Source organism: Mus caroli, chromosome 2 (genome assembly GCF_900094665.2).
Source record: "Mus caroli chromosome 2, CAROLI_EIJ_v1.1, whole genome shotgun sequence".
Taxonomy (NCBI): Eukaryota; Metazoa; Chordata; class Mammalia; order Rodentia; family Muridae; genus Mus; species Mus caroli.
This window is the reverse complement of record NC_034571.1, coordinates 112,217,250-112,228,909: the sequence shown is the minus strand read 5'-3', so window position 1 is coordinate 112,228,909 and position 11,660 is coordinate 112,217,250. Positions and strand designations below refer to the sequence as shown.

The window sequence follows — 11,660 nt, the reverse complement described above, 5'->3', positions numbered from 1 at the left end:
AAAAAAAAAAAAAAAAAAAAAGAAGAAACAACAACAACAAAAAAGAGGATGTCAGATCTCGTTACAGATGGTTGTGAGCCACCATGTGGTTGCTGGCATTTGAACTCAGGACCTTAGTGCTCTTAACTGCTGAGCCATCTCTCCAGCCCCGAGTTGTGTCATCTTAAAGTGAATGCTTTAAGGGCTATGAGATGGCTTAGTAGATAAAAGTGTTTGCTAAGACTAATAACCTGAACTCCTCCAACCCCTGCAAACTCTCTGACCTTTATTCACTGACATGGTACACATGATCCTGTGCAGTCACATGTACACACACACACACACCCAGGAGTAATACTTGGACTAGTTAAAAATTGAGAGCTGGTGAGGAGGCTCACTGGTTAAAAGGCCCCTGCCAAGTGGGCCTGGTCCCCTGAACTGATTCTCTGGAACCTAGGGTGGAATGAAAATCATCCTCTGACCTGTACACACACATGCATGTGGCACATGTCGTCATCATACACACACACACACTCTCACTCCTAATAATAATTTTTAAATAGAACTATCTTGGTGGTGTGCAACTTCAATCCCAACACTCACAGGAGTTGGAGGCAAACAGAACTCCTTGAGTTTGAGGATTGATTGCCTGGTCTACATAGAGAGACCTTGCCCCAAGAAAATACTAAAAATGGGCCTATTGGGATGCTGGGAGCTTGTTAGTAATGAGAGCTTGAGTTCAGATCCTGGTATGAAAGCACTTACCTATAATTCCAGTGCTAGGAAAGCAGGGATAGGAGGGTCCCTGCTGCTTGTTAGCCAACCAGCCTAGCCAGTCTATGCACTTCATGTTCACAAGAAAGCTTCCTTCACAAAATATGGAGAAAAGAGATAGACGAACACAACACCTAATGTTTACTCTGGCCTCTACATGCAGGCACATGTACATACACAAATACAAAACCAGAAACAAACCAAAACCAGGCTGGGCATGCTGGCACTTACATCCCTTAATTCCCAGCATTCAAACAGAGGCAGGGAAACCTTTTTGAATCCAAAGCCAACCTGGTCTACATAGCAAATTCCAGACTAGCCATTGCTACAAAGTTAAGAGAAATGATGAGGAGAAGCGGAAGAGCAGTTAACAGCTAAGAGGTATTACCAGGCTTTGCAGTATGTCTCTGTAATCTGAGCACTTGGATGATGGAGGCCAGAGGACCAAAAATTCAGGGTCATCATCAGCTACATACTAAGTTCTAGAGTAGGCAAAGATAGAAGAAAGTATCTCAAAAGAGGGGAGAAAGGCTATTGGGCTGAGAGCGTAGCTCAGAGGTAGAGTGCTTGCCAAACGTGTTCACATTCCTAGGTTTGGTGCTCTGGAGTACCGCAAGGCAAAACAAACAATATACATGTAATGTTGTATAGCTGAAGGTCTGTTTCTATAATGACATATTTTTCTGTAATATCTGTTCCATGTTTCTACTTTTATTGCTTATCAGTCAGATGTTAGTATGGCAGCAAAAGCTTATGTACAGATTACAAGGTGACTGCCATCATTTGAGTTTTAAAGAAAGAACACCTTTGTACAGTTGTATCTCAGATAGCATCTGTGCATCTGCGCTCTCTCTAGCCCTAGATTGTAATTTTAGAGATTCCTGTCTATTTCCACATTGAATCTTTCCTTTTCCTCCTAACATGTCTTCCTCCCCTTTTCTTTAGGAATGACATCTTTGTGTTTCTGTTAAGCACACGAGCTGGAGGACTGGGTATCAATCTCACAGCTGCAGACACAGTAAGTGATGAGATCTCTACTATAAATAGTTTATTCGTCGCACATTTTATCTTTCCTTTTGTTTTTTTTCTAGTCATTCACTTTGAATGATTTTATACATTAATTTAATAAATTGCTTACTATGTGTCAAGTATTTTCCTAACAGTTAAGATGTAGCGTGATAATAAGTGAACAGGAGATGGCTGCTAACCAGGCAGTCCAATTGGTTTTGTCTGAGGAGCTATAACTAAACAAATAAAAAAGGGTTGTTTTCTTACTAGTGCCTGATTTTATTACTTGAGAAGGTAATGGTAGAAGTTGTGGTCTAAATGTCAAGAGCTGTTTGGCTAGCAATGAATAATTAAATAAAATAAAGTAAATTATATTCTTGCAATTTTTCGTCCTTTCATACCAAGTCTCCTGATAAGACTGCTTTAGCCTCTAAAAGGGAAAAGAGAGTTTCTTTTGAATCTTAGCATTATTCCATGGATTCAAAAGTATTTAGTAGCAATCATAGTAACATTTAGACTGAAATGTGTAAATAGGAAATGGTTCCTAAAGGGTTCTGAAAAGACTCTGAAAATGGCACTCAGTGTAGCTAGTCTTTGCTACTAGGTCAGGTCTTCTCTTTCCCACCTTTTAATTCTGTCACCACCCCACCCCACCCCACCCCCGTTTCACCCCCCATCACTAGATAGGAGAGAAAGGATAGAGATGTCTCAATCTAAATTTATTCTTCTTTGCTTATAGATGGTCTTTGCTGTTTTGTGGCTTGTTTCCTACCTGTATCTCCCTGGTTTCATCCCCTGTCACTAGATAGGCAAGAAAGGATAGAGGGGAAAGAAATCCCTTAATCTAATTTCTTGTTTCTTCTTTAAGCACTAATGACTACTTTGACTACATCTTTGACTGCTAACCGACTGCACCTAACCCTCCTTAGCAATCACCAGCCACACCTATGGTGCCCCTAGCATTTATAGACCCTCTGTAAAGTTCCCCAGAATTCCAAATGTCACACAATCACAGAAACTATCTGCAGCTGGCAAACCCACGCCTCTGCTAAAGCAGGAGGCAAATCATAGCTACAGTCCGAAGCAACACAATATTTCTGTTTTTTAAAGAAACCAAAATCTAAGAATTCTCACTATAACTCTGGGTGACTATTGTGTTTCGTCTCTGAAATCTGAGTATTGAAATTCTCACAAGCACAAGAAGGAACCAGTTCATGAAACTGTAGAGAAATGAGGGACAGGATGAACAAGCCTGAGACGTTCATAGCACCAGGTCTGTCATTAAGTCCTGCCCCTCAGTGTCCACTCCTCTAATAACATTAGCATCCTCAAAAGAGTTGATCAATGAAGTTGTCTGCACTGTGTTAATAGCTGTGCTCAAAGAAGAATTCAGATTCTAAGGGAATGCTAATTGTCACCTGTAGGATCCCACCTTACGCTGCTTACTATCAAATGGGACAGGGCATGGCATGAAGGCCTAAGGACTGCTGGCATAGCTGTGGAAGGCAGGCTGTGATGATGTGTTGTTACTCTGATGTGGCTGCTCACACCTGTCCTATGACATGACAGAAATTTGCCCTTGGCCTCCTTTTCTTTTCTTTTTCTTTTATTTTTTGTCAAATAATATCAACAGTTACACACATACCAGTTTTTCATAACTGATTTTTTGAGCTCATTACACTCCCTAGCCATATACATTTTGATCCAAATCCATTCTTTCTCTACCAACACTCTAATACAGTTCATAACCTACTTAACTAATGTGCTACTTGAAGCTCCTCTCCATGGCTTACAAGCCTCATTGCTTCTAGCCTGTATCTGCTGTGCCAGCCTTTTGCCAGATCCCTTTCCTTCCCAGAAGTAAACAACTGACTTGTCATTTTCAGAGTACACCATTACTTTATTACACTATCGTGTTTGTTACCTGAGACTAGATCTTTGTGTCCTGAGCTACCCTTTTTGTATTTCAAAATCCCAGTTCAATGTCACATTCCTTCCTGGGTCCCTCTCTTTCCTTACTCAAGTCAATCATGTTACATTATAAGTAATTAATAAACATGCTAGGCTTTGACCTACCTCATCATTAGAAAGGAAGCCCTTTTTCTAATACCTGGGCCAGTTCCTGCGTATGCCCATTCACTCATTTAACAAATGGTTAATATGTATCAGGCAAGAGCCTGGTACTCTTTTAGGCACTAAGAATTCAGTGTTCAATAACATGAAGTTCTATTTTTCTCCTAATAATTACATTGCTACTTGTGGTAATTGTTATAGTATAAATAGTTCCGAGAACTAATTTAAGTGTTGTGTTGAAAAATACAAAAAACCGGGCGTTGGTTCTCAGCCCATCTTGCTAGGGGTGCAGTATGGGGACCTGGTTGGCAAAATGAAGCAACATCAAGGAGTAGAGAGTAGATAGAACAGAATTAGTGAAGCAGGAAGGTATGCAGGGCTTGATAGGCTGTGTAAAACTGAGATTGAGGGGTATAAAGATTTGAACAAGGGATTAACATGGGCTAGCATTTTATTTTGCAAGGGTTTTCAGGCTAGAGCAACACTCAAGGGGCTGAAATGATTCCCCTCTGCCTCAGCTTCCCAAGTCCTGGTTCTACAGTGAGGTGTCTGGCTCAAGTACCTGTCTTCTGGGATAGAGCTGGACGGAATGTAGAGAGCACTATATTTGGAAAGGTAACAGAGGGGATAAACAAGAGTCTTAGGCTTAACGTGGCAGTGCTCAAAAGGCTACAGCTGTCATCACATTATGAATAATATTTAAGACTGTGAGGCTAGATAAGTCTCTGCAGAAGTTCAGCATAATTAACTTTTATAAATGTATGCCTGTGCTGGAGAGATAGCTCAGCAGGTAAGAGCACTAGTTGCTCTTCAGAGGACCTGGGTTTGATTCCCAGCACCCACATAGCAGCTCACATCTGTCTGTAAGTCCAGTTCCAGGAGATCTGATGCTCTTTTCTGACTTAAGGTACCCAGCATGCATATGGTTCACAGATGTACATGCATGCAAAATATTCATACACATAATCTTTTTTTTGTTTTGTTTTGTTTTGTTTATTCGAGGCAGAGTTTCTTTGTACAGTCCTGGCTGTCCTGGAACTCACTTTGTAGACCAGGCTGGCCTCGAACTGAGAAATCCGCCTGCCTCTGCCTCCCAAGTGTGGGATTAAAGGCGTGCTCCACCACGCCCGGCTTAAAATAAATCTTTTAAACATTATTTTTAAAAGAAAATAATTTATTTATTTCTTGGCTTGCCTGTCTTTAGTTTGGTCTATGATAGGACCCTTTGGATTCTCTGAGCTACGTTGGACAAGGAATTGGCCGGGGGGGGGGGGGGGGGGAAGGGACGGGACAGGGTTTCTCTGTATAGCCCTCACTGTCCTGGAACAACCAGGTCAACCTCGAACTCAGAAATCAGCCTGCCTCTGCCTCCCAAGTGCTGGGATTAAAGGCGTGTGCCAGCCACCACTGCCCAGCAGGAATTGTCTTTAACAACACATTAAATATACAAACAAGACAAAGTCTATCAGTAATGTTCATTGTATCTGCCACCACAAAGCAGCAAAATATCCACATAGGATTCCTTTTAGATAATTAAGTTGGTACTGAGTTTGAAGTTATTATAAGTAAGGAATGTTTAAAAAAATGTACCTACTTAATAAACTTTATTAATTTTTTTTAATAAAGTAAAAGAAAGGAGAGCAACATAAAGGTAGGGGGCCGTAGGACAGTATCTGAGAAACCAGTGCATCTTTGTTGGTTTGATGGAGGAAGTTGGATGAGTCAGGTAAAATAATGTATTTACACTTTGTGCTTCATTCAGGAAAGACTTGATGTCTTTATGATCAAGGAAGTGTTTGTAAGCATGTAGTTGGGAACTAATCTACTTGGTTAGTAAAAGCATGATTTTAACAGTGATGAATGACAGGTGATTTTTACCATGTTGTTCTTTGCATTTCTTCATAGAGTAAGGGTATCTGTGACTCTGTTTAGGGAGGGGTTGTTACAAGATTTATTTTTCTTCCTGTCTGACTTGTTTCAGATGCTTTCCTGTGGAAAGAGGAGGAACTTTTGTCTCTTAGTAGCAACATCTGCCCAAGGGAATTAGCGTTTAGCTCCCCCAAGGGACTGGAATAACATGTATTTTCTTGGAAGGAAAAAAAAAAAACCCTCTCCAACTTCCAGCTAATTAGTCTAACTTGTCCAGTTGTCCCTGTTTTCCATTTCATTCCCTCATCCCTTGTCCTATATAGTCCAATCCCTGAACACCAGAGCAGCTTCCTCCAGCCTCCCCATGTGCTGGCCTGGCTTGCTGTTTACAGCTACCTGAAGGTACTGTACATAGATTTCACCTTAGTCACCGCTGGACTGCACATTCTGCATGACGCACTTTCACATTCCTAGCTACATCAGCTCTGCTACTATAATTGTAACTTGTGTCTAAAATGTCTCACCAGAAACCTGAAATCTGGGTGTCATCTCTGTCTCTGTACCAGAGACTATGTTGAGTACCAGACCCTCACCAGGCACACCCACTGGCTCACATTATGGTGACCCCAATCTTGCTTTGTATTTCTGTCTTTTCACTCTTAATCTGTCTTTAACATATTGATTTATATATATATTTCAGTATTTTCCCTGTGATTCTCTCCTTCTAAGCAGTATCTGTTTTGTTGTGTTCTCTTCCCACATACATCTTTTTAAGTTATCTTTGTAAGCTTTAGTCTTCTGTTTATGAGCCTAGAGGAGCCAAAATTAAATCATGTTTTGGTTGTTACTCAGATCTCTAGGAACAATGCAGATGTTAAAGCAATCTTTGATTCATTGTGTAGGCATCTCTATGGTGAAGTTGGCACTTCAGGGTACTCTTTAAGCTGTGATTTCATCACGTGTGTCATTTTTACATATGTTAGATAATACTAATGTTGAAATAATTTATTTTGTGTATGGGTGTTTTGCCTGTGTCTGTGCACTACTGGCATGCCTGGGATCAGAAAAGGCCAGAAGAACTAGAGTTACAGGCGGTTTTGAGCTGTGGTTTGCTATGGGCTCTGTGAATTGAACCAGGACCTCTGGAGGAGCAAGAACATCTTGTACATATTAGCCATCTCTCCAGCTCTGTACATGTCTCCTTTTTCCTAAGTTTGTATTTCCCTACTTTACTCTTCCTGACAATTTTAAACAACATGTTTTCTAGATAGGCATAGTAGAGACGTGAGGTAAGGGATCATTTAAATTCAAAGCTAGCCTTGTCTATAGTGCAAATTCCAGGCCTAGCTGGCTGTATAGGAAGACTTTGTCTCAAAGAAATAAAGGGACTGAGGATTTAGCTCACTGGTAGTATATTCTCCTAGCTACCAGCATATAACAAAGTTTGATCCCATGATAGATAGATAGATATTCTGAAATCTTTAGGTTCAATTTAAAATTCCAATGTCTTCTGGTAAAGTTTTTTGTATTTTGGCAGACATTGTATATTTCCACATCAGATCTGTAGACTTAATTATTTTGGCCAACACTTCCCCCCCCCCCCCACACACACACACACATACACATCTCTGGCATTTAACCTATACCACAATTGAACAATCACACCTCAAGTAAGACCATGCAAGACAAGACCGGTGTGGTGATATATGTCTTTAAGCCCAGTTCTTGGAAGGCAGAGACAGGAGGATCACAACACTATTCAGTGAATTCAAGGTTAACCTGGACTACATAGAAAAATAACAGGAAAGAGCAAAACAAAAAGTATGTAATACAAAAGATCTCGTGGGGTATTTAAATCAAAGACTTAAAAGCATAGTAGTACACGCCTAGAATCCAAGCACTCAAGAGGAAGATACATAATGATCTTTAAGCTCAGGTTAGCCTGGCCCATATAGTGATATCCTGTTTCAAAAAATAAAAACAAAAGCAAGGAACTGGAAAGATGGCTCAGTGGTTAAGAGGGTGCACTGCTCTTCCAGAGGACCCAGTTTTGATTAACAGCACCTACATGGGTGCCCACAGACATACATGCAATTATCTTATTTATTTATTTATTTATTTATTTTTGGTTTTTCAAGACAGGGTTTCTCTGTGTAGTCCTGGCCGTCCTGGAACTCACTTTGTAGACCAGGCTGGCCTCGAACTCAGAAATCCACCTGCCTCTGCCTCCCGAGTGTTGGGATTAAAGGCGTGTGCCACCATTGCCCAGCTGCAGTTCTTCCTTTAAATATTGAGGGTCCAGATTGTGCACAGAATAACAGAATTGCTCCAAATTTAAATAAGTACACAAATAAACTGCCTATGAATATTTAATGCTTGGGAAGTAGAGGCTAAAGAAAGGATTAGTATTCAAGGTCATTCTTAGCTCCATATGAAGCTCAAGGCAAGCCTGGCTCCATGAGATCCCAACTCACCAAAGAACCAGTATTTGTCACCAGGAAAGGCAACATAGAAAAGGCTTCAGAGATGAGTTCCTCCTTAAAATAGCACACAGGAGGCCTTGTGGATGCTATTGTCTGGTATGCTGCCTAGTAATCATCTGCTCTCAGCCATGCTCAGTCCCACCATGTTCTTCAGCATCTCCATCAGCAGTGAGCCTTGGAGTGCAATCTCTTTAAGTTAGAGCTGATAACTGACTCCCTATAGAAATTTGAATTGAAATTGATACTGGATGAAGTAACAGTTTGACAAAAGAAAACTTTATTGCTGAGCTCCAGAGAGGATTCAATTATAAGGATTCCCACTTTCACAGAATTATTCCAGAAACCATGTGGGGGGGGTGAGGGTGGGGGTATGTGTGGGGTGACTTCATTCTACATAGTGGCACTGCCAGCAAGTACATATGAGGAGGGAGTTTGACAGTGAGGTGGTCTTGACAAATATTGGTCCAAACACAAACGTTGCCCTTTTTTTCACATGCTCTGCTAAGCTTGAATCATTAGATAGTAAGCCAATGGTCCTTAGGAAAGACAAAAATGAGCATAAAGCTAAGGGCCAGGCTGGCCATAGTGATGCACACCATTCATTAATCCCAGCACTCAGGAGGCAGAGGCCAGTGGATCTCTGTGTTCAAGCCCAGCCTGCTATATAGTGAGTTCCAAGACAGCCAGGACTACATAATAAACCTTGACTCAAAAAGATGTAGGGTCACCTGATTGATGGTAGCTCGTTATGGTGTTGGTTGATTATTGTACAGCAGACTAGCAATAGCTTTAGGAGGACCCTTTTAACATTACATTCTAGAATTCATAGAGCATACAGTGATGTTGATGAGAACTGGGCAGTGCAAAGAAAGCTATATGTATTTCTTTGCAAGGAATCCTGGTGTTAATGTTTTCCCATCCTCCACTTCCAGTCTTCCATTTAGACTGCAATCTCAGGGTTTCTTTTTTTTGCTATGATGAAACACCATGACCAAAAAGAAATTTTGGGAGAAAAGTGTTTATTCAGCTTACACTTCCATATTGAGGGAAGTAAAGACAGGAACCTGAAGGCAAGAGCTGATGCAGAGGTCATGAAGGGTGCTGCTTACTGGCTTGCTTTTACTTGATTTACTCCATCTGCTTTTGTACAGAACCCAGGACTATCAGCCCAGGGATAGCACCACCCAAAATGGGATGGGCCCTCCCCCATTGAGAAAATGCCATAGAGCTGATTTGGGGGCATTTCCTCAACTGAGGCTTCTTTATATTCGATGACTCTAGCTTTTGTCATGTTGACATACAAGACAAGCTAATACACTTATGTTGGGAAAAGGTTCAAATGGGAAAGGTTCTTAATTCAGCTCCAAAGAGATTCCAAATGCTGAGGGTCCCTGCCACCAGCTGGCTTTGATTGGTAATGAAGAATTACCATACAGCCAGTGGCTCGGCAGGAAAACAGAAGCAGGACTTTTGGATTGCACTGGTAAGGGACTGTGGGGAAGAGAGAGGAGAATTGACTGAGGAGCAGAGATATCAGAGTCAACCTGTAAGAATCTGTAAAGTGGCCCTAAGGGCCACTCCCCCCAGTTGGGTCTAAGGTAGCAGAAATGAAATAAAGATTTTTAAAGGATGTTATTAACTCAGGAATACTGTAGGGGAATGTGTGCTAGAAGGGAGGGAGGGGTTAGAAGTGCCCAGCCATTGAGCAAGTAAGGCGTATCAAAATTAGCTGGTATCTGTCTGTCTGTCTATCTATCTGTCTGTCTTTATCATTTGTGAATCCAGAGCTCTTAGGCAGGTTCAGTGTGCGCAACCAGCTGAGGGGGAACCAAACCAGATTAACTATTTACTGCTACACACTTAGAGAAATTCTTCTATGCCTTAATCTCTTCATCTATAAAGTAAGAGGGTGTTTTTTGTTGTTGTTGTTGTTTTGTTTTGTTTCTAGTTCAGAGAATCAAGCCAAGGTCTATGTTCTACTAAACACCTGCTGTGTGTGCTCTGCCATTAGGCTGTGCACCCAGTGCTAAAATAGAGGTCTCATTAGTATACAGGACATAGAGGTACTATGGGAAGAGTCACTGACTTAGAATGGTGGTTGCACTTACAGGCTACTATTAATGATATGTTAGCTAACTAATACTAGATGTAGCTATTAAAGTTGGTTCTGTTAATTTAAGAGATTGTTGCTGTTTTGTCCAACCTGGTCTTGACAGTGATCTTTTCGTGTGAGCTTCCTAAGTGTCAGTGACTTTAGGCACATACAAGCACTCCTGTCTAATTGTAACCACCAACCCCTCCCCCCTTAAATTTATTTTATTTTTAATTGTGTATGTGCACATGCCGTGAAAGCTGGATATGTCAGATTCCCTAGAACTGGAGGTACAGAAGATTATCAGCCTCCTGTCCTAGGTACTCGAAATAAAACCCAGGCCCTCACCGTGTTAACCACCTGTCTAGTTCATAGCTTGATCTTTTCAGTGAGAACTGGAAAGACCGGGGGCATGCCTAGTTTTCCAGAGCAACACACATAATGTAGCTTGGTCTTTTAAGGAGTTTCTTTTTCATCATTACACCATAGAAAGAAATTGGACATGACTAACACTAGTTTTGTAGACAGATGAGTGGCTATACTGCTCTCAGAATTTCTGTCCTGCACTCAGAACATCCATTTTTGTTGTATCCTTTTCTTGTCTATGCAGGTGATTTTCTACGACAGTGACTGGAACCCCACTGTAGACCAGCAGGCCATGGATAGGGCCCACCGCTTGGGGCAGACAAAACAGGTCACTGTGTACCGGCTTATCTGTAAAGGCACAATTGAGGAGCGTATTCTGCAGAGAGCCAAGGAAAAGAGTGAGGTGAGCACTGGGAAGGAAGGGTGATCATGCTGGAGGGACAGAAAGCAGTCAGTACTGTACTGAAATTATTTAAGACTTGTATTTCATTAGGCAGATAAACTAGTGTTCTTGGTAAGCATTGGAGCCTGTACCTTAGTCTTACTAGCTCCTGTGCACACTGACACCGGGAAGGGTGACATTTCAGAGTTCACCTTGGTTTGTCCCAAAAAAATCTCAAATTGTCCTTTCTTTGGGACAAATAATGTGGGGGAGCCAGGTCAGTGAACAAGAACTAGTGAGCCAAAGCCTCCCTTTGTAGCTGATTCACAGGGCTGCTGCTGCTGCTGTATGGGAAAGAACACATGCAGATGACATTTTAATCCACTTTGTTTAGATTCAGCGCATGGTGATTTCTGGTGGGAACTTCAAACCAGATACCTTGAAACCCAAAGAGGTGGTTAGCCTTCTTCTAGATGACGAAGAACTGGAAAAGAAATGTATGTACTTTGGCAACCGAAGTTCTGCCCTCCCCAGATTTACAGAATGAGATAAGCATTGCGTATGCCAAGGCTAGAGTGAGTGTGTGTGTGTGCAGTGTGTATGAGAGAGAGAGAGAGAGAGAGAGAGAGAGAGA

The 11,660-nt window shown here is 41.5% G+C and overlaps 1 protein-coding gene across 1 annotated transcript in view; it reads left to right on the top strand.

The window, feature by feature from the left end:
• Ino80 (INO80 complex ATPase subunit) overlaps nt 1-11,660 on the top strand; it is a 103,636-nt gene that overhangs the window by 81,626 nt on the left and 10,350 nt on the right. The window contains exons 29-31 of the mRNA XM_021179126.2: nt 1,699-1,771; nt 10,889-11,047; nt 11,421-11,523. Coding sequence (XP_021034785.1) covers nt 1,699-1,771; nt 10,889-11,047; nt 11,421-11,523 — 335 coding nt within the window. The remainder of the gene's footprint in view (nt 1-1,698; nt 1,772-10,888; nt 11,048-11,420; nt 11,524-11,660) is intronic.